The sequence below is a fragment of the Suncus etruscus genome, chromosome 11, assembly GCF_024139225.1.
Source record: "Suncus etruscus isolate mSunEtr1 chromosome 11, mSunEtr1.pri.cur, whole genome shotgun sequence".
NCBI lineage: Eukaryota > Metazoa > Chordata > Mammalia > Eulipotyphla > Soricidae > Suncus > Suncus etruscus.
In genome coordinates this window covers 20,107,078-20,129,089 of record NC_064858.1, presented here as the reverse complement: position 1 = coordinate 20,129,089, position 22,012 = coordinate 20,107,078, and the positions used below count along the sequence as shown (strand labels likewise).

Below are 22,012 nucleotides of genomic sequence, written 5' to 3'. Positions count from 1 at the left end.
CATATAAGGAAATATTACCTACATCTTGTCCCTGGCCTCATGGCCCTGTGGTTAGCACAAGGGGCTATGTTTTGTTGCAAGATTTCCTATTTGCTCATGGGTTAAGAACCTGCCGACAGTCACGTATGCAGCTCAGTGGAACTTTCCACAGAGATAGAGGTTAAGGTTGTTGGCATCCATATTTTTATGCAGGCTAGAGCAGTCTCCCACATCTCCCCCTTCTCTGTATAATAAAATGAAAAGTTTGGGTGAAGGGCCTGTCTTAGGTTGCGCTAATGGGCTTCCAGTTCTGAACGTGACTGAGTATCCAAATTATTCAGGCCTGAAAACAATTTTGAAGTCACGTTTGCCCCCAGACACTGGCATTAGGCTATCCCCATCGTAGGCACCTCCACAGCCTGGAGCAGAGTGAACGACGTCGCTCAGCCAGCTGTTCAAACTCTGCAAAACTTAGGGGTAGAAACCCTTGCTCACCGGCAGATTGAGTGTTTGTAGGGTCCTGAGTGGAGAGTTGCTGGTAGTGCACTTGCACGGAGCGTTTGGTGGCTTCATCAACCTGATTCTTAACAAAATTCTTGAAGCGGCGGAATGCCCATGGGCCAAAGGAAATTAGCAGCATAAAGCCAATAAAGGGTCCTAAGAGGTTGGGTAACAGGGTGGATAACCAGGGAGAGGTTGAAAACCAATTCTGATACCAAGATTCATCCTTTTCTCTCTGTCTCTGTCTATGCTCAAGGCTTTCCTCAATTCTTTTAATACTGTCATCTACCAAGCCTAGCTTATCTTTGAAAAAGCAACATTTTTCTTTCAAGGCAGCACAAATTCCCCCCTCCTTCAAAAAGCAAGGTTCAATCCATGGCGGTTTTGTAGGACAACTTCAGCCAAAGAGTCAACAGTTTCCTTAAGATGTTTAAGTCCTTGCTTAAGTTCTCTAATGTTCGCATCTACAGCTCGCTGAAGCTGGTAGAAGGACTCAGATGAAGGGACCATGGAGTAGATACCAGTACCAGCGCCAGCAGCACCAAGTCTGAGCAGCACAGCAATGGTCACAGCAGAAACCATTCTGTTCCTGTTTATGGCATAGCAAGGAGGAGTCAGTGGTGAAGAGGGAAAGATCTTCCATTGGGTAAACAGAGAGGCAAGGCAACAGCAAAACCAGCATGCAGTAGTCTTTGTGGGCAAGAAAAATTTCAGGAACCAAGACAGGGGTCAAACCAGTAGAGCAGGCAAAATAGGTACCATTGGGGGGACAAAACATAGGAGTCGTTATGATTAACAACATAGGTTTGATTACAAACATTAATCAATTGAAGGGGAGGGAGCATTTGGGGTCCCACAACTTGACCCAGAGTTATGCTTTGGCCAGGGTTAAGGTCCCATGCAATGGAGGGCTGATTCTGTAGAGGGATAGGAGCACCAAAAATAGCCACTCCTTCATAAAATGGAGGCTGGGAGGAATAGCAAATCTAACATTGTTCATATGCAGGGTCAGTAATGGTGGAGGCAGAGGCATTAATCATATCAAGAATAAGCTGTGAGGAGGAAACTGGACCAGAGGGGAGAGTAGGCTGAAAAAAGGTGATAGGTGTAAGGATAGAGTTGGGGGAAGGCATGTGGGTAAAATAGGGTGAGGGGGTGCGGTTAGGGGGAGGAGGCAGTGGGGGCTTGTCAAAAGAGGGGGTGGCAGCAGCGTGGAGGTAGAGAAAGGGGTTTGGTCCAATAGCAATAGGCTTGAAATGGGGAGGTTCCTTCAAAAGTTTAATGGAAAAGGTAAGTCCTGGATTCGTGTCGCTGGTGTAGAGCCGAAGGCAGCAATTATTTCATAGAATGGTGGGATGGGTGAATAGCAGATTCAACAGTGTTCAAAGCTGGTGCCGGAGAGCACCTGGGCGGAGGCGTTGACCATTTGCAGGATGAGGTTCGAGGTGGAAACCGTACCAACAGGTTTAATGGTTAATATAGGCATTAACAAGGCGAAAACACAATAATCATGATAAGCAAGAAACATTTCAGTAACAATATGGGGAGAAAGTTCAGTGGAGCAAACAAAATGAGTGGAGTTGTTTTGTTTTTTTTTTTTACAATAAAATTTTTCATGAGGGGCCGGAGAGATAGCATGGAGGTAAGGCGTTTGCCTCTCATGCAGGAGGTCATCGGTTCGAATCCCGGCGTCCCATATATGGTCCTCCCGTGCCTGCCAGGAGCAATTTCTGAGCCTGGAGCCAGGAATAACCCCTGAGCACTGCCGGGTGTGACCCAAAAACCACAAAAAAAAAAAAAAAAAAAAAATTTTTCATGAATTTAATTCTTCATATTAAAAATAGGAATTTGCTTAGTTGTTTTTTTTTACCTTGGTTTACAGGCAGAAGACACAGCAATTTATTTTACACAAGTTATTTTTGAATACCACAGGAATGCCTTTTGACTTTTGTTAGACTTCAGCATTTAAAAGAAAATTTTATAATTAACAATAGCCAATTTTTTTCAAAAACTTTTAGACTGAATCTAAAGGATATTTTTTAAACTTATTAGTTATAATTTTAAAGCTAGATGCTATTCTTTAGCCACATATTCATATTCTTTAGGCCTTAACTTACTCATAGCAGGAAAGCTGGGTGATTGCAAAGTCCAGGCCTCTTTGTCTACCTTCCTCTGCTGTCAGCGCTTTCATATGCCTCTGCCTTCTGCCAGCCAGAAGCTGTAGGGAAGTTTGTGCCTCTGATGGAGTGTTAGAACTGGCTGTATTTAGTTCACTCATTGGTGGTGATTTTTTGTTTTGGGGGACCACATTGAGTAAGTGGTGCTCGGGAACTCCTCCTACTGGGCATGGGGAACTATATGAGATGCTGGGGATTGAGTCTGGGTTGGCTGCTTGCAAACCACCTTACCAAATGTACTATCCCTCCAGCTTTGATTTAACCATTTTGAAGCCTCCTAATACACTGTTCTTTTCTAGGCCTGGGTGGGAAGGGCACACACATGTGTACACATGCATTCACATATGTTTGTGCACATATACACGTGCATGCATATACACACATGCATACTTAGTGTTGCTTGACTCAGCTCTATTCAACTAGGATGTAGAGCCAGTGACGGGCATCCATGCATTGCACATTACGTGCATTTTTTTTTCTTTTCTTTTTTTGGTTGATGCTCAGGAGTTACTCTTGGCTATGCGTTCAGAAATTGCCCCTGGCTTGGGGAACCATATGGGATGCCGGGAGATCAAACTGCGGTCCCTCTTAGACTAGTGCACGCAAGGCAGATGCCTTACCACTTGTGCCACCACTCCGCCCCCCATTATGTGCATTTCTCAGACTGGCATTAATCTGAGCTCAGAATTGCCCCTATTTACCACCTGGTTTCTGTGACCACCCTGACAAACCATAAGTGTCAGGAAGAACCCAAACATTGCCCTATCCCCACTGCAGTCTTTCCTGGCCATCAGAATATAGTTGCAAAGTCACCATCAGAATCTGATTTTCCTTGCCTCATCCACAGATCCCTACACCCCAATCCATTTGCCGGCAACTATGCCACAAATTGAATGGCTAGATGATCCAGCAGATATCCAGGATCATTGTTCAGCAGAAATTTCCAGTGCCAGAGACTTGGCAGTAGCTCCTTGTGTAGGTCCTGGGCCAAGCAGAGACCCTCATTTAGCTTGGGCAGGCAGGCAGACACAAGAAAATGGCTCCACTGAGTTCTGTGATTTTCCAGGCACAACTCTACCCTGCTTTGTGTGAGGGTAGAGAGCAGAGGTGCATGGTCCATTGTGTGGGCTGCTGCAGCACCTTTGCCTCCCCATACTCACTTCTGTGCAGCCCCGGACCTCTCCCATCGGCAGTACTAAAAGGACAGTCTGCCTTGTGCCTCTGTTAACATAAGGAGGTCAGGAAACAGGCCCCAATTACAGATCACTTTGTCTCTTGTGTAGTCAGAGACAGTTGGCACAATTCTTTACCTGGCTCTTTCTTAAACAGTCCAACTTTGTGTTTTATGCCATCAACACTCACACCTTTCATTCTTTTCAGTCTAACTGCAGCCTGGCCCGCAGTTTCACCAATAGATTGTGGTTTCCTGTGCTTGGGACTCCTGATTGAGTTCTCTAGTTCCAGGTTTCCAATTTGGAAGCTCTGAAATTCATCCTTTTGATTTTTGTCTGAGGTTTCCTTATATAGGCAGGATTAAATATCTCCATGCCTGCTGACAGTTAAATTTACTTCCTAGTTCCTCATAGCTGCCATTTTGGACTTCTGGCATATTTTGAGTATGGGAAGAGAATGGCCCATCACTGGAGGCTCTGACATATAATATGTTTAGGCAGAGAGAGGATCATTCCTGTCAGTACCCTAGAAAGGGAGGGAGGGAGAGAGGGCTAAAAGGAGAGAGGGAAGTCGTCTGGGTACAGCACACAGTAGAACACAATGTAAAACTCACACCACACACAGTGTAGGAGCCACACTTGCACACACAATGTGTGTGTACTTTTGTACACAATGTGCATGTACACTCCAAGTGTACATGACACTCGTATGCTAACAGTAAACATGATGTTTGTGCAGTGTACACTTTACATGGTATTTGCATACTCACAGCAGTACTTGGGACTTGTATAGTCACAGTGGTCATGATACTTATACACAGTACACATAGTACATGTATGCACACAAAGTTTACATAGGATTTGTATATATGTGTGGTACATGATACTTGCATATTCACAGCTTACTTGATACCTGTAAATATGATGCACACATTACTTATGTGCATATAGTATACATAATACTTGTATGCACACAGCATACATGGAATTTGTGTGCAAGTGTACATAGTAATTATATACATGAGCAATACTGAGTAGCACCACTGGACATGATCTAACTTCAACCCTCCAAAATGAAAATTAAACCAAATCATTTAAGCTGGACTTTCAGGATGATTTTCATCTATGTTGGGGTCCAGATAGTGAGTTATCTTCTGTTTGAATAAAAAAATTAAATACAATAAATAACTTGTTTTGTAAATTTCTATTTATGTGTGTCCTAGCTGCCCATGGTGTTTCATCCTGACCTACTTGGGTTGCTGTCACTAGTACAAATCAGGTTATGCACCCTCCAATGCTGTCTACATCAGTCGTTAGCGATATCTGGAAAGTTCCCATAAAATTCAATTGTGTGTGTGTTTGTGTGTGTGCACGACCATATGTCCCAAAGGCCCATTCCAATAATTGACTCATCTGCCTGGATTTGGATTCACACTGCATCTATTTGATTTCCCCACAGTTATTTACCTTAAAATGAACCCATCTGGGGGGACAATCAGGTTGAGAAGGGTTACATAAAGGCTTTCCCAATATGGAAGCCTTCCCCACCCTCTTCCTTCTGCCTTCTTCCTTTCATCCTGATGAAATATACTTCCATTCATCCTGATGGGAACCTCTGAGAGAGAGGCTCTCTCCTCTCACTGAACCTGCTGATGGCATACCTGCTGGGGTCTCTCACCAGCGATCTGAGAAATGAACAGATTTCTGCCACCTCTGGAGCCCTTCAGGAGGCTGCACTTATGAGCTCCCCCCCCCATTAGCCAGCCTCACTGAGAACAGTCCACGTGACTGTGGGGAGTGTGACAGTGCTGGGTGGTACTTTGGTAGCCCCTAGAAAGCATAGGCCTTATTCTTTCTCATGCTGAGGGGGCAGCGTGGCACCAGCAGAGCTCAGAAGGCTGATGGTCTTGTCCCACTGAACATTGTGGGAGTGGAACTGAATCTTTTATAGAACAGTCTCCTGGCTCATGTTTTGTCATTCCCTTCACCTGGTTTCTCTGTGAGTCCTACCCAACTCATCTCACAGGTGTTTTGTTGCATTGACACATTTATTGTATTTTATTGCTGTACAGCAACAAGTATCATCAAAGCAGGGAAGGCACAGACTGCGGACTGGTTATCTGGATTTCGATGGGCCAGGTTCCACTGAAAAGCAACCTCCTGTCATCCTAAGAAAGTGGGACATAAGTGGTAGGCAGACGGTCTCTTGGAGAATGAGAAGGCAGATGCTAGGAGGGTGTTTTGGAAGATGAAAATATGCATGGTGATGGTGAGGTCTCTGGGAGATTGAGGGGCTGGGTGGGGAGGTCTCTGGAATGATGAAGGGGTGGTAGCAGGAACACAGCCAAGTCTTTTGCATGCCTATTGCCTCATAGTGACAATTCTGGCTGTCTCTGCTCTTTGCAGAGCTGTGTCTCATTCCTGGTGGACTTTAGATTCCTGGGTTTTGGGGGTGGGTGGTCTTCTCTAATACCTTTAGAGGAAGCAGAGAAAGGTCCTTGAAGCAGGACTCTGAAAGGGCTGTGACATTTCTGGTCATGCTCAGGCTACCGAGACTTGGCAAAGAACTCATGGGCAGGGGGCAGTGTCCTTCCCAAGGAGCCTCTGTCCACCTTTGTATTGACCTTGGCTTGAGACATCATGGCATCTAGTTTTGAATTCTGAGAGAAATATCTAAACTCACGAATGTATTTTAGTGAAACACATGATCATCATCCTGGAGACTTCCCAGCCATCAGCGTCCCTTACTTTATACAGAGGGAGACAGAATTCTAGGTCTGTAGTTTTCCCCTCACATCTGGACACAACTCTCATATCTGTGCCCTTTGTTAAGAGGACTCTGCTGTCCTTTCAAGGTGTTTGCATTGGATGGGCTGAAGGAGGAAAGAATTTATCACCTGGAGGAGGGGCCAGAGAGTGCAGTGTTTAGTGCATGTGCACAACTTTGGTTTTACCCCTGTCATTACATTGTCCTCAGCATCACTGAGTGCCTCTAGTAAGTCTCAGGGCAGGCTAAAGCCCACCAGCCCACTACAGCAAGACCAGAATGTGGTCAGAACTGCTCTGCACAAGGTTCAAGTACATTGTCAGAGAATTTCTCAGACTCAATGTATCTCAGTCACAGTGACTTACTCTCAATAATTCTCACAATGATTTTCACATTCAGTGATTCTCACACTTGGTGTTTCTCACACTTAGTGATTCTTACTGTTGGCTATGGACTCAAGATCTGACAAACAAAGACCTAGAGAGACAATTCAGTAATGAAAATGCAGGGGGGCTTATTCAGTGACCACACTCTAGCAGTGGTCCTCAAACTATGGTCCATGGGCCACATATTGTATTTGTATCTGTTTTGTTTCTTCATTGCAAAATAATATATATGCAGTGTGCATAAGAATTCATTCGTAAGTTTTGTTTTTACTATAGTCAGACCCTCCAATGGTCTGAGAGACAGTGAACTGGCCCCCCGTTTAAAAAGTTTGAGGACCCCTGACGGCCACATCTCTCCTAGGTTTCGATGATCCAGATGGGACTTGCAAACCCTTTTTATAGGGTTGCAGGGGCTTCAGCATATGGGCAAAACTATAGGTTCATAGAATATGTTGCATCAGCCAGATACAAAGTGATTCACTGAGGTGGTAGAGAAGGGACTTTGGTACATTCTGGGCAATTGAGACTTTGGCATGCAGTAAGATTTTTCTTACTTAGGCCCTCAGGCCCCAAAGTATTGCTAGTTTATCTAACTGTCCTGTACCTTCCTTCAAAGTTCCTGGAACTGACTGTCTGCCCTTGTTACTTCTGCCACATATCTGAGATCTGTTATGGCAGTCCTTATGTCTAAAACAAAGCACAGTTACAGAAGCAATACAGAAGCATTTAATTCTAAACTTCCTCCCCCTTCTAATATTATATTCAGTGTTTATCTCAGTGATTCTTAAACTTGTTATTTCTCGCTTTCAGTAATTCTCACATTAATGATGTTCACATCCAGTGAGTCTCACACTTGGTGTTTCTCACAGTAATTCCCACACTCAGTGTTTCTCACACTTAGTGACTCTCACACTCAGTGATTCTGCAACTTGGTGAAATAATTGCTGTGGCTTGGACCCTCTTTGGTATTGATTTTTTGTGCTACTTACACTTGACTGGATGCACTAATGTGCAATTGTCTCTGATGCCTGAGCTAAGTCTCCATTGGCATGTATATCCCTGTAAGTTCTGGCCAGCACTCACCTGATTTAGTCATCTATAAATATTACATAGAGTAACAGGTTACTGCCAATATAATTAGATGAGCACATTTGTGAACAAACAATCCCCAAAGGTCAGAGAATCTGGCCCAAGTATGGCTTGCTGTGAGGACCATCAGGCAGATGTTCAGAACCACTGGGACAGGCCCTGAGCCACATGCAGCAGATGGGGTTGGCCACTACATGGCCCCCTCATAGAATGGCACCCAGGAGGTGAGCTCAGAACCCTCAGATATGTTGTGGACAGCAGCAGAGTTTGCAGAGATGCTGCCCCGACTTCTGTACTCATAGCTGCCTCTAACCACATAGGTACAGGGCAGCCAACCTGCTTGGACCTTAGATTCCCAAGACATTTTCTCATCCTCTGGTCTCCCTATCCTGGAAGCAGATCTTAGCATCACTCGGTTCCTTCTGCCTGGCATAGGGTATGACCAACCTAGGGCAGGTACTCATAGATATCACCACCTCCTCATCTTTCTTGGACCCAGCCATGCAGCTCAAGGTGGAGCAAACTCACTCTAGGCACAGTTCGGAGGGAATACAGTTGAGAGGAGGTATGACTGTGAGGGGGTACAGCTGAGAAGAGGACTCTGCTGGGAGGAGGACACAGTTGGCAGGATAACTCATTTCAGGCTTAGAAAAGCCAAACTCTGGAGCTTCATGATTTCCCCTGCAACTTAGCCACTGCCTGACACTGAAACATCTTTTCTTTCACCTGAATCCTCTGATCAGTGATTGAACTGTCTGTGATACGGTTCTATGATGAGAGTGTGCATGACAGGAATGTTCATTATCAAGGTGCCCATGATGGAGTTCTGTGGTGTGATGCCCATGCTCTTAACTGTTTTTTCTTGCAGGATATTCTTTTCAGAGCTCTGAGACCTGTGTGCACAGTCATGTCCAGGATCGCAACCTACTATGAGGGCAAGTCCATCCTCATCACTGGGGCCACTGGCTTCTTGGGCAAGGTGCTTCTGGAGAAGCTTCTGCGCACGAGTCCTAAACTTAAGGTCATCTACATTCTGATGAGGCCCAAGGCTGGCCAGACACTGCAGCAGAGGGTGGACCAGATGCTCAACTGTAAGGTGGGTGAGTGACCGGACAAGCCTGGGGATGCTCTCCTGTTTTCCCAGGATCCCTGAATGCAAGTGGGTACGACTGCAGGCTGGATAAGACAGCACTGGTTACCTGCTCTCTCTATGCCAGGGACACACTCTCTTGGGACCCCAGCCAGTGAACTTCTTTCAAGAAACTCTTCAGATTGGACCCAAACCCCAAATATATTCAATTCATTCTCAAGTTTTTTCCAAGCTGTAGGTGATTAATAGTACCAGAGTTGCCAACAGCATGGGTGAGCAGAACCATTATGCCCAGAGAAGAGCTTTTGGCAAAGTGATAAAAGTGGCTGTTATTTTACATAAGGGCAGAAAGGCTGGAACAAAAACTCGTAGCCTAGATTTAGAGTATGGTGGTCTTTCCAAGGAAGCATTTGGTGATATATTTCAGCTGCAGGTTTCAGACTAGTCTTTAGTTTGCCTAATACCAGAGGTTCCTTCTCAGTCACTCGGAAAAGTAAAGTCTTCATTTCATTCATGTTCTTTTCATTAGTGGCTCTCATTTTAAGATATCACACTTGGCTCTCTTGCCAGGGTGGCACAAAGGTTGCTCAGGTTCTATATAAGGACCTCAGTGTTAGGCCAATTTCAGAGCAATTGAAGCTTAAGTTACAGCAGTAAGGCATCTGCCTTGCAAGCGCTAGCCTAGGACAGGCCGTGGTTCAATCCCCCAGTGTCCCATATGGTCCCCCAAACCAGGAACGATTTCTGAGCACATATCTGGGAATAACCCTTGAGCGTCACTGGATGTAACCGAAAAAAAAAAAAGAAGCTTAAATTAAGCTAATATGGCACATGTTCAGGGTCTAAGACCTGTGTGCAAAGTTTGAATTTTGGAGTTTTAAAGCCTAATGGAAGGTAACTCTTTAAGACATCTCTTTTTACTGGATCTATGAAAAAAGAAAAAGAAAAAATATATAGCCACAAAGTATTAGATATATAAAAAGATCCATGGATGGGAGCAAGCTTAATATGGTAAATTTGTATAGGCAAGGTGCTAAAGGGGAGAGAATGGAATAGATCCAAGCGGGTATACTATTAGGGCACCAGGGGACTATGGCTAGAATGTGTTCCACTATCTCCAATTCATAGGTATAACAATATCGTTTCCCAAAAATTACATACAAATAAATATACATATGTTGTGATCATGTCCAAGATAGGTCAATTCTGGAGGACTATTTCAGCTAACAAGGTAATCTATCCATAGAGAGCAGTCAGAAAGATAATGAAAAAGCCAATCAATGTGGTCATTCTGATTGAAAGTGGCAGTCCACAGTGATGTGTGAGATTGGACTGCATCATATATAAATGGCAGTCCTCTTATTCCAGTGGTGTGTGGCTAAAAGGGTGGGGGCTCCTCTAGGGCACAAGGGGTGTTGACCTGTAGTGATAAGGTAGTTTAATAAGGAAAGTAACAAATCTGGGATAGGAAAGAGCATAGGGAATACAATAGAAAGGGCTTTGTATAGAAGGGAGGAGAGGGAAATTGGGAAGAGTTATTAAATGGCAGGCCTAAAGAAGGATGAATGTTTAAACAATTGTACTGGAATGAAAATTATTTCTTCAGTATAATCAGTTTATCACCCCAACATGACCCTTAAACTCCTTCCCATGAATCTAAAGGGTTAAAAATGAGCATTCAGAGGTAAGCCCTCCAAGAGATCAGCAGAGGCTGCTAGGGTGTTAGTACTACCAAACCTCCAAGCCCAGGACTATTGGAGTGGCTGGGCATAACAAAAGAAGAGGAGTTGGGCAATGTGCTCTCCCTTTAATTATAGAGACAACTATTATCTCCAAATATGGCATGAGAGTGAGAGGTTGTTGCATTAATAGAGCCATTCCAGTGGGCCTGAACCTGGAAAAGTCACTTCATGTCTGGTACAGCTAAGACTGCTTGCTGTCACTGGAAGCCACTGCTAATGGTATGTTGTTGGGATTGCCATGCATTGTGGGGATGGAAGTCAGGGTCTCCACCTCACTAGAGTTTTAGAAATATAAAGCCACAGACTGAGTTAGGTCCATTCTGAAACCCTGCCAGGCTCTGCTTAGTTCTATGTTCCCACTGGAATTGTGGTTCACTATATTGCTGACTTCCTGTCCCATCTCTGACCAACTTCAAGATATCTAGATAAATATCATGGCCAGTTCTTGCAGTTCATGATCTCATGTGCTATTTCTGTGAGATAGTGTAACCTGAGGCCACATTGTCTGGGTTCTGGAAATCCTGATTATATTGTTCCTATTCTCTATGAAACTGTTTATGCTCCAGTTTGTCCTCTCTCTGAGCTGTTGGTCAATTGCTACTTATCAGAAACTGCTGCTCATGGCTTCCCAGTCATGTGTCTGTCAGTTGGGGAGGGGGATAGGCCTCAGAGGCAAACTGCCCAGCTGTGTGGGACTCAGCACTGCCAATGCTAGCTGCCTGCCCTGATCTGGCCATGGCACAGACACCCAATGGTGGTTTTTCCTTCACTGGTATCACTGTACAAGTAATGAGATCTAATCTCTCTCCCGCCCTCTCTTCCAATCTCACTCTTTTTTATCTTTCTCTTTTCTGTCTCCTTCCCTCACCGCAATATTTCTGTATTCCAATCCAGGTCTGATGTCTGAAGATCTGATTTTACCCAATATCCCTGACAGGCCATGGCTTTGTTTTATACTAACCCATGTTAATTGCTGGTCATTGGTATCGGTATTGTTCTTTCATTACTCTTTGTAATAAGTCATGGAGGAAAGTAGTTGGCCTTGTATGCTGTAGCTGGAGCCACTGGTTGCTACAGCCACTGGAAGTGTATAGACAGAGTACACCTGTAGATCCTGTTCCTTCATCTCTCATGTCCAGCTGTTGCCCCTACCCTGAACCCACACACATAGGCAAAGTCCTTTGACAAGGTTACGCACAAAGCCTTATTGACTTCATGGTGCATCTGCCCCTGGTCTACTTTACTGATGGTGGTAAGAGGCTGTTCTTTCCAATTTGAGCTAATTTGCCTTCCATAGTGGCAGAGACAATAAGAATGAAATCACTGCAGTTTCAAACGTGGCTGTGCTTAGAAAAACATGATTTGAATCCCCTCTGTAGATATGTCATTCTATTATGATGTTCAAAGAAATACTGAGCGCAGACCCTGAGAGTACAATAGGCAAGGTGCTGGCCTTGGATGTGGCTGAACCCACTTTTATCCCTGTCACCTCATATGGTCCCCTGAACCCCCCAGGAGTGATCCTTTAACACAGAGCTTGAGTCAGCCCTAAGCATTGCCAGATATGAACCCAAAACCTTAAACAAAAGTAAATTTTTAAAGAGTACATTTTAAAATGTTTATTTATTGACATTGCTACATAAAAAATTCAGAGTGTATATGCTCAGAAATGTTTATTCTGCAAGATTGTCACATTGGTAGTTCTTAGCAAAGCCTTCCCTAGTCTCCCCTTGAAATCAGATCATGAAGAGTCTTGCCAGGATTATCTGGTCTCATGATTAGCACAACCTGCCAGGGAACTGCTGCTGGTTTCTGACTGTCACTTCCTCAGACTGGGAAGTCAGTTTGGGGCCTCTGTTTCCAGGTCATTTCATTTCAGGACTGGGTGTCAAGACAACAGTGTTTCCTCCCTATCTTCCTTCACAGTTCCATCCAGCAGGCCCTGGAGAATCGTTTCTCATGAAACACATGTTTTCAGGAAGCCCCAATAGGGAATGTGGAGAATTGGGGCTGGCAGAGAGCCTGCCAGGAGAGTTGGTGAAGGTGGTCCCCTTGAACTGCCATCTGTGTCTGTTGCAGCTGTTTGATAAAGTCAGAGAAGCATGTCCAAACATGCAGAAGAAGATCCGAGCCATCTATGCTGATCTCAAGCATCAGGATCTGGGCATTAGCGAGGAAGACTTGCAGGAACTGCTGAAGAGCACCAACCTCGTCTTCCACTGTGCTGCTACTGTGCGCTTCAATGACTCCCTGAGGTTAGCTGTGTCTGGGTGTAGGTGTTACTTGGAGCATCTGGTCAGGGAACAGGGGTATGTGAGCTAGAGGTTCAGTGCTCAGAGTTCTGCATGTTGCTGTGAGCTCCAGCCTTTTGAGCATTATTACACTCTGTTTACTCTCTGTTTTTATAGGTTTTTTTTAAGATATTCCCAGTGAAAAGAAACATTCCCAAATACTGAAACTTGTCCATCTCCTAAAAAGTCTTGTAGGGATGACCAATTTAATGTTGGGAAGATCATGATTTCAACCATTCTCAGTTCATCAGAAAGATGTTTATTTACACATGTTTAAACATGTTTACACATGTTCGTTTAAAAATGGATTTCTTTCATTGATGGCTAATGTCCTATTCTAGTTAATTTATTTTGGGATTTTGCTGCTGCTGCTGTTGTTATTATTATTATCATTATCATTATTATTAATATTTTTATTTAGTCTTTGGATCACACCCAATGTCCCAGTAAGCTCAGGGCTTACTCCTGGATCTGTGCTTAGGGATCATTCCTATTGGGGCTCAAGGGACCATATGAAGTCATCCATGTGCAAGGCAAGTACCCTACCTATTGTACTATCTCTCCAGCCCCAGTGCCCTAATTCCATCCCAGGTCATTCTGTACTGGAGAGTTTCCAGATTGTCACTGTCCATCACTGTGATAGTTGCACCCAACTTACACCTCAGTGCATTTATGATTTCTGGATCTGGTGGCCTTTGCTGTAGGGAGCTCCAGAAAGGCAGCTATGAGGGGCCAGCCAGGACACTGAGCTTTTTTTCAACTTGTAATACTAAGTTGCCATCTAGGCATGGAGAACCCTACATCTACCCCTGGATCTTAGTTCTAATACCTACAACTATACTTCCTTACTTGATTTTCCATTCAAAATTTAAGACAATGCAAAGCTACACATGTGAAATTTAATGTAGTTAGTACTAACATAGCCAGTATGAATAAACCCACACATCATTTTTTTTGCAGTGAGAAAATAAGTTGCTTTAATGGGAGGTTTTCTGAGAGGGCAACTTATTTTCTTGTGCTATTCAAAGGTCACTTTGCCTGGCTTGGGGTTTCTTGGAAGTACACTTACTGGACCCCTTGCCCCACTAGCAACTAAAACATTGTTCAGACACTATAACTCTTTCTGAGATCCAGATGCATGTTTTAGCATCAGGTATTGGTAGGCAGTCAGTCCAATGTATCCAGGCCTTGGGATGTTCAGGCCCAAGAAAGAGGACAGCGAATTCTCTGGTTATCTGGGATGTTTCTCCATGGAGAAAAGGACAAATTGCTTTGAAAATTTCACTTTGGCCTTTACAAAAGAAACTAACAGGCACCTTGGTATCACGTATAGGACCAATCGGAGAGGAGGTGGAAGGAAAATTGCACTTACAGTAGTTTATAGTTTATACCCATTCAGCAAATTTAGTTCTTTAAAAGAAATCTCCAGATCATTTGGGAGGGCTTCAAGGGAGAAAGCTGCTGATATATACAGTGTAGCTGGCTCAGTTCAAGGCACACATGTCCTCTTCTCATTTCAGTAACAAATTCAAGTTTTCATATAAGTTTGTTTGAAGAAGGAGAACATGTAGATACTACAGCCTTTCTCTCACCCTCTTCCATGGTTTCCAGTCTCCCACTTTGAGGACAGGCAGAGGAGCATGTTGCCTTGGGAGAGGCATCATGAAAATACTGCATAGAAGAGAAGCTGGGCTCTAAGCTATAACTCCTAAGAGTTGATAGATTGTCTGTGGTGTTGGCAGGATGTCAAGGAAGCAGAAACACTTGCTGTTTCTCTTCATGTCACTGGGCCTTTCCATGGTGACTACCCCACACATCATTTTGAATTGAATTTTACTGGCTATTTTGACCTGCCTATGCTTCTTGGTTAGACTTAAAAGAATTTCACCAAGATTTTTTTGTTTTGGGGTCACACCCGGTAGTGCTCAGGGGCTACTCCTGGCTCTATGCTCAGAAATTGCCCCCGGCAGGCTCAGAGGACCATATGGGATGCCGGGATTTGAACCACTGTCCTTCAGCTGCAAGGCAACTACCTTAACCTCCAGGCTATCTCTCCAGCCCCAAGTGTTTGTGTTTTTTTTTAAAGATTAGGAGTTTGGCACCAGCATGATAATACAGCAGAAAGGGTACTTCTTGCCATGTGTTACAACTAACACTAGTTTGGTCCCAACACCTAACTTAAGTTTGGTTCTAGCACCAAATATGGTCTCTTAATGCCTTGACAGAAGTGCTTCCTGTGTTCAGATTCATGAGTAAGCCCTGAGCACAGCCAGGTGTGGCCCAAAAATTCCAAACATTTCTTTTTAGTTAAAAAACAAAAACCTCCAAATCTGGTTGGCATTACCTGTAGCATGTAAGTGTCCATTTAGTTGGTTTTCAATGAATGAGTTAGCAAATCGATGGTTTCTCCCACTGGGATGGTCAGGAGTTCACTAAATTTCAGGTGATCAGCACAAGGGCTGCAGGGATCCCTGTGACAAGTAAGTGCTCCTGCATCTCTTCAGTCAGCTGTAGCCAGGCATCAAGGCAGAGTGTGGGGCTGTGAGGCAGCACCGGTGGTCTAAGCAGCCCCTACATTGTCTCTGCTGCAGAAATTCTGTGCAGATTAACATCATAGCCACACAGCAGCTCCTGCGCATGGCTAGTCAAATGACCAGTCTGGAGGCATTTATCTACATCTCCACTGCCTATTCCAACTGCAACCGAAAGCACATAGATGAGGTGGTGTATCCCTGTCCCGTGGAGCCCCGGCAAATCATCGCTTCTATGGAGTAAGTAAGGTTGGGGGACCTTTTGTCCTTGTGGATTGCGTGAGGTCAGAAGCCCTGGGAACAAGACTCAGAAAAAGGGCTCACTAAAACTCTATCCCTTTCATCCCCACATATTGGCTGTGTGTGGAGGGAGAAGGGAGGATGAGGGTTGTCTGTCTCTCAGGAACTGTTGTTTTAATGGACTGCAGGAATGCTCACATGACATGTTTCTTTCATTTTCAGAAACTCAGCAATGCTTAGCTCAGTTTCCATTGCTATGTGACGTTGGATTTCCCTCCCTTGTGAGAAAAGATGAATGACAGTTCCCAGATTTCAGCTGGGACAGTTCATGGAATTATCCAAAATAAAACCACTGGGGGGACAGAGAGAGGGTTGAAGGTGTTAGTAATAAGAAGAGGAATTCTTTACTAGGACAGACAAGTAGATGGACAGATGGATGGTGGCATTTGCCTACACTGCAGGCTTTTTCCTGCTGTACTTAGGTGTGCCCTATGTCTGCTTCCTGTTTCACTTCTTTTATTTTAATATATAATGAGACAGTTCACGTGTATTGGGAATGGGATGTTGAGGCCCTTCTTGGCCTGGTTCCTGCAGCCCCTACAACCTGGCAGGTCTGAAGGTTGCAGGGTGATGGTGAAGAAATTCACAAAGCAGTCAGGTGAAGTTCCAGAAATCAGCCAGCTTTATTTCATGGTCCAAAACCACCATATACATTTTTCTCACGTTGCTTCTATGCTAAGTCTTTTCCACACAACCATTTCTCTGCTCTTTCTCTGGCTCTCTCTGCCTCTTTCAACTGCTCTTCAGGCTTCTTTGCTGACTCCCTTTGCTGACTCTAACTCTCCTTATCTCCTCTCTCCCACATTGATACCTGTTATCAATGTTTGAAGACAGAGAAAGAAGCAGGTTGGAGTTGCTAGTGATGAAATGTCTCCGATATCTGAGGGTTTACATTATGTGTACTGAGAAAATTTCTAGAGCCCATAGGTTATCTCAGAGCTGGAAAAAGGAAGTTCAATATCCCTGCAGAGTCACACATGACCTGTGTGCAAGCCAGTGTCTCCTGGAACATACAGTGTCTGCTATTGCTCTTTTCAGAAAAGGCTTTGGGTGTGGTCCCAACACATAGATGGGGACACTTATCATTGCTATGGCCCCCAATATCCATCGGACACGGTTGGTGTGGGGCTGTCTCAGAGCTCAGCATAGGGTCTGAAACTCAGCATAGGACCAGAGACCAAGAGATCAACATAGGACCAGTGAGAGATTCAGGCTGCATCAGGCTTTGCATGGAGTAGATCTGGTTTCTATCCCAATACCTCAGCCCGTGAGCACAGAATTATACTCCCAAACAGGGCTCCCATTCCATTCCACCTTCTCTTACTCACCTGGAAGACCATGGATCGAAGAATTTTCCATTATTCCTGGCTTATAGGCCTGTTCTAATTGAAAAGCACAGGGGTGGGTCTGAAGGCCAAGAAAATCCCAAATATTCTGTACCATACTCAGATTTTGCTTCCCATACCAGGGAGATTCTCTGTAACAGTTCAGAGCAGACCCAGCTTGAATGCTCAACTGTGTTCTGGGAGACAGGAATAGCTGAAAGTTTTCTATATCTGAAAGAGTTTGCAGAACTCTGTGCTGCATACAAGAACTGTGTGTGCAGCACATCAGGAAAACACCACATTTTCCTGTAGCTAGCAATGAACAAATATACCAGCTGGCTAAGAAATATAAGCTGTGATTGGCAGGAATGTTTTTAGTGTCTTATCAAAATTGGGTATTATCAGCATAGCTCTCAAACCTTTATGAAGAGATGGGTCTGATGTCACAATCCTGCATGATTTTCTTATATCTTTTTTGGGAAGCAGAGTTGCTTGACAATTGCACTGGTCAATTCTTCTATTAGAGTAGTTGATCAGTTTTATTTTTTTTCTCACTATTTTATCCCTTTGTTAGAGTCCTGGTAGATCTCTCCTCTGTTAGATCACTGTGCAATACCTCTGGTAGACTCTTCTTTAGGCACATAATTAGATCCATCTAGTAGATCACGGGTTCAAGTTACTTCAGGACCATCATCACTCCACTTGCCAGATTGTTCGTTGTGTGCTGCACTTCCTCGGGTAACTTAGAAAATTATTACCAATTTGTAGAGCCACTAAACACATTTTCTAAATATATGCCGTGGATTCATTAGAACAGCTGCATATCTACAGAAATCACTGGGGTGTGCTGAGATGCCAAATGGAATTTTAGGAATGTAAAAGTGAATGTTGAAAGATGGCTCCTATTTGAGCATGGAACAGTTGGGTTGCTTCTTCAACTCTGTGCTCACAGTCCCTTGCCTGTGCTCAGGAAGTGCTTTGGGGTCCTGAAACTCCTGGAGAGGAAGGAATCATCTGTAGCTGCTGTGTGCTGCTGAACCTGTTGGTATGGACAAAGTGGGATTTTCTGAGAAGCTAGGTTGTGCAAGGGGGCATAATGCGGAAAACTTCTCTCTGAACAGTTATGCATCATGCACAGTCCATATTCCATTGTGAGCACCAAGAGCTCCTCAAATTCTGAATCCCTGGTCAACATGTGATAGGTCTATGCTTCTGTCTGCTGTATGGTACACCAGACTTCTTTTTCATGCCTGCAGGTGGTTAGATGATGCCATTATTGATAAAATCACCCCCAAGCTGCTTGGAGAGTGGCCCAACAGCTACACCTATACCAAGGCTCTAGCAGAGATGGTGGTGCAGGCAGAGGGTCAGAACCTCAACATGGCCATTGTCAGGCCCTCCATCGTGAGTGCCACTTGGCAGGAACCTTTCCCTGTAAGTGTGCCCAACTCACTCCGCAACCTCCACCCCTGTGCCCACACAGAGACTGCCCTGGGTTCCACCTAAAGCTGGTCATTAGCACTAGTTGTGAATGGATATGAAGATATTTCTCTGGGAGGACAGCACTGTCCTTTCAGCCAGCATGAATGAGAATCATAAAACTCATCAAAGCCCTTAGCTGAGGAATAATGGTGATATTTATATTGCTTTAATTTTTTTTGGGGGGGTAACACTTGGCAGTGTTCAGGGTTTATTTCTGACTCTGTACTCAAGATCACTTCTGGCAAAATTTGAGGAATAAAATGAAATGCATAAAATTAAATCCTGATTGGCCATATCCAAGGCGCTTTGCCCCCAATAATAGTTATTCACTCTGTTTACTTCCATGTTCCTTTCTGTAGTATTACGGGACAAGGCAGTGCCAGAGATAAAACCCAGGGTATGTGACCGGTGTTCACCCTGCCTCAGCTCTTCTGTATCTTTTCAAAGAAGGGCAATGAGTGAAATCAATTTCCATGAAGCTGTTTGTGAAGTGTCAGGTCAAGAATAATGAGTACCAGCAGTCCTAGTGGCTGGCCTGGGCTGAATGAGAAATGCCTTGTCCAGAGTGATCATAAGCACCCACTGCACTCCTTTTCCTGGCTGCACATCTGAGCTCCTGCAAATAAATCCATGATTCACTCAGTGGGTTTACTTAGGAGGTGATGCCTTCTGATATGTACCCACCATCTTCCCTCTGACATGCCCATATGGCACTGTACCACATTAAATCACCATGTGGTACAGAATAGGGTACATGTGCCCAAAACGGCTCATGCTTATCCTATCACTGCTTCTCAATGGCAGGAAATGTGTCATTTGTGTCACATCTGAGACATTCCCCCACAAAAGCTGAGTTAGCTGTAGGCAGTGAGAAACTGGATGCTCAGATAATTGGTGGATCACAAAACTCAGACAGTTGTGCAGTGTGACCCATGGTCCTCCGACGGTACAAGGATGAACAGTTTTATACCATGCAGGGTGCAAGTTGTACCTGGTATCCCACTGTCTTGGGGTTCTGTTTACAGCATCTCCTTATTACTGTTGTCACCTTGGAGAAGACTGGACTGTGCTTTTTTAGATGCCACCACTAATTTATTTCCTCTCCTTGCAGGGTTGGGTAGATAACCTGAATGGACCCAATGCAGTCATAATTGCGGTAGGTATGCATGGGGGCATGGGACAGGCGCAGCTTGCACAATGGTTATTAGGCCATGTAACCACATAGCTTATCTACTTCTGGGAAGGGGCCTGGCTGTGTGCAGTGACAGTAGCCACACCAGCTGCTCTGGTGGATCATAGGCCTGATCCAGGCCCTTGAGTTGCTGGTAGGTTTTACTGCCAACAAGACAGGTCATGGCTGAAGTCCTGATTTGTAGAGTTGCAATTGGGGGTGTGGAGCTTGTGCTCTCCAAAACTCTGCCTTTGTGCCACTCTACCCACCACCACATGGGATGTCTCTTTCTGACATCCTGAGTCAGCACAAAAAAGTGGCATTGCAATTAAAATAACAACCATGAAGATTGTTCTTGTGGCAGAAATTAGATCAGCTTTATATTCCTCAGTCTAGTCCTTGACAGAGTTAAGAAGAAAAACCAATTAGGGTTTCAAATCTCAAAGCAATTAAATGAGTCTGTAGCCACAGCATGATGGTTTCTGTCCCAAATGTCCTTCATACTCTCCTTCAGAGATATGTCCATGTGAATGTTGCTGCTTTCACATTATCTCAAAGTGAACCTTTTTTCCCTTGATTTTTAACCGAATCACTATGAGATATATTTACAAAGTTGTTCATGATAAGTTTCAATCATACAATGTTCAACACCATCTTATAATCACTGCGAATTTTCTGCCACCAATGCCCCCAGTTTCCCCTCCTACCATCGCCTGCCTTGCCTCTATGGCAAACCTCTTCCTTCTTCTTATTCTCCTCTTGTTTCTTCTCTTTCTCCTCATTTTTCATCTATTTTTGTTTTCCTTTTCTCCTCACTCACTCTTTTCATTTTAACATTTTAGGCACTATGGTTTGCAGTACTGTTACTGAAATGCATAACATTTCACCTACCTTTCAGTATCCAGTTCTTGTCCAGAGTGTTCATTTTCAGTTATCATTGTCATAATGGTTCCCTTTGTGTCCTAACTACACCTCAACTACCTCCCCCCGCCTTTGTGCAAGCTTATGACCATGAACTAGTCAGTCCTATTGGCCCTTCTTGCTATTACCTTTGGGTATAATTACTTTATTATCATTTTTATATCCTAAAAAGGAGTATGATTATATATATTCTATATCTGTCTCTCCCTCTGACTCATTTCATTCAGCATGATACTTTCCATATACATTCATGAATAAGCACATTTTATGACTTAGTTTTTCATAATACCAGTTTAGCATTCCATTGTATAGCTGTACCACTATTTCTTTATCAATTCATCTGTTCCTGTGTAGTTAGATTGTTTTCAGCGTCTGGTTATGTAAAGAGTGCTGTAATAAAAAGAGTGCAGAGAGATTTTCTGTATTATATTTTAGTCCCTAGGTTATTTTCTTACAAATGATATTATTGGGTCATATAAAACTCAATTTCTAGTTTTTTTTTTAAAGTTCACATTGTTTTCCAAAAGGTATGAACCAGTTGATATTCTCATCATCAGTGAATGAAAATTATTTCCTCCCCTATCAGCACCAGCACTGGTTTTTCTTATTATTTTTGGTGAGTGCTAATCTCTGTGGTGTGAGCTGATATCTCATTGTTGTTTTGATTTGCATTATCCTGATGATTAATGATATAAAGCCAATTTTCATGTGCCTTTTGGCCACCTGTATTTCTTTGAGGAAGTTTCTGTTCATCACATTTGCCCATTTTTTTTATAAAATTAAATTTTTGTTTTCTTGTTAAGCTTTACCAGTATCTTATATATTTTAGATATTAACCCCTTATCAGATGGGTATTGGGTGAATAGTTTCTCCCATGCCATGGGTAGTCTTTTTAACCTAAGCACCATTTCCTTTGAGATACAGAAACCTCTTAAGTTGTTTACCTTTGCTTCTACTTGCTTGTTCAGTGGTGTTTCATCCTTGAAGATATTTTTAGCTTCCATGTAATGGAGTGTCCTAACTCCATTTTCCTCTAAGTAGCTTATGATTTTAGGTCTAATATCAAAGTCTTTGATTAACTTTAATTT

General features: G+C 43.7%; 1 protein-coding gene across 1 annotated transcript in view; it reads left to right on the top strand.

The window, feature by feature from the left end:
* The first annotated feature begins 8,978 nt into the window (after positions 1-8,978).
* Positions 8,979-22,012, top strand: part of LOC126022006 (fatty acyl-CoA reductase 2-like) — a 31,962-nt gene continuing 18,928 nt past the window's right edge. Inside the window, exons 1-5 of the mRNA XM_049782884.1 lie at positions 8,979-9,167; positions 12,983-13,158; positions 15,786-15,965; positions 18,607-18,784; positions 19,944-19,988. Coding sequence (XP_049638841.1) covers positions 8,979-9,167; positions 12,983-13,158; positions 15,786-15,965; positions 18,607-18,784; positions 19,944-19,988 — 768 coding nt within the window. The remainder of the gene's footprint in view (positions 9,168-12,982; positions 13,159-15,785; positions 15,966-18,606; positions 18,785-19,943; positions 19,989-22,012) is intronic.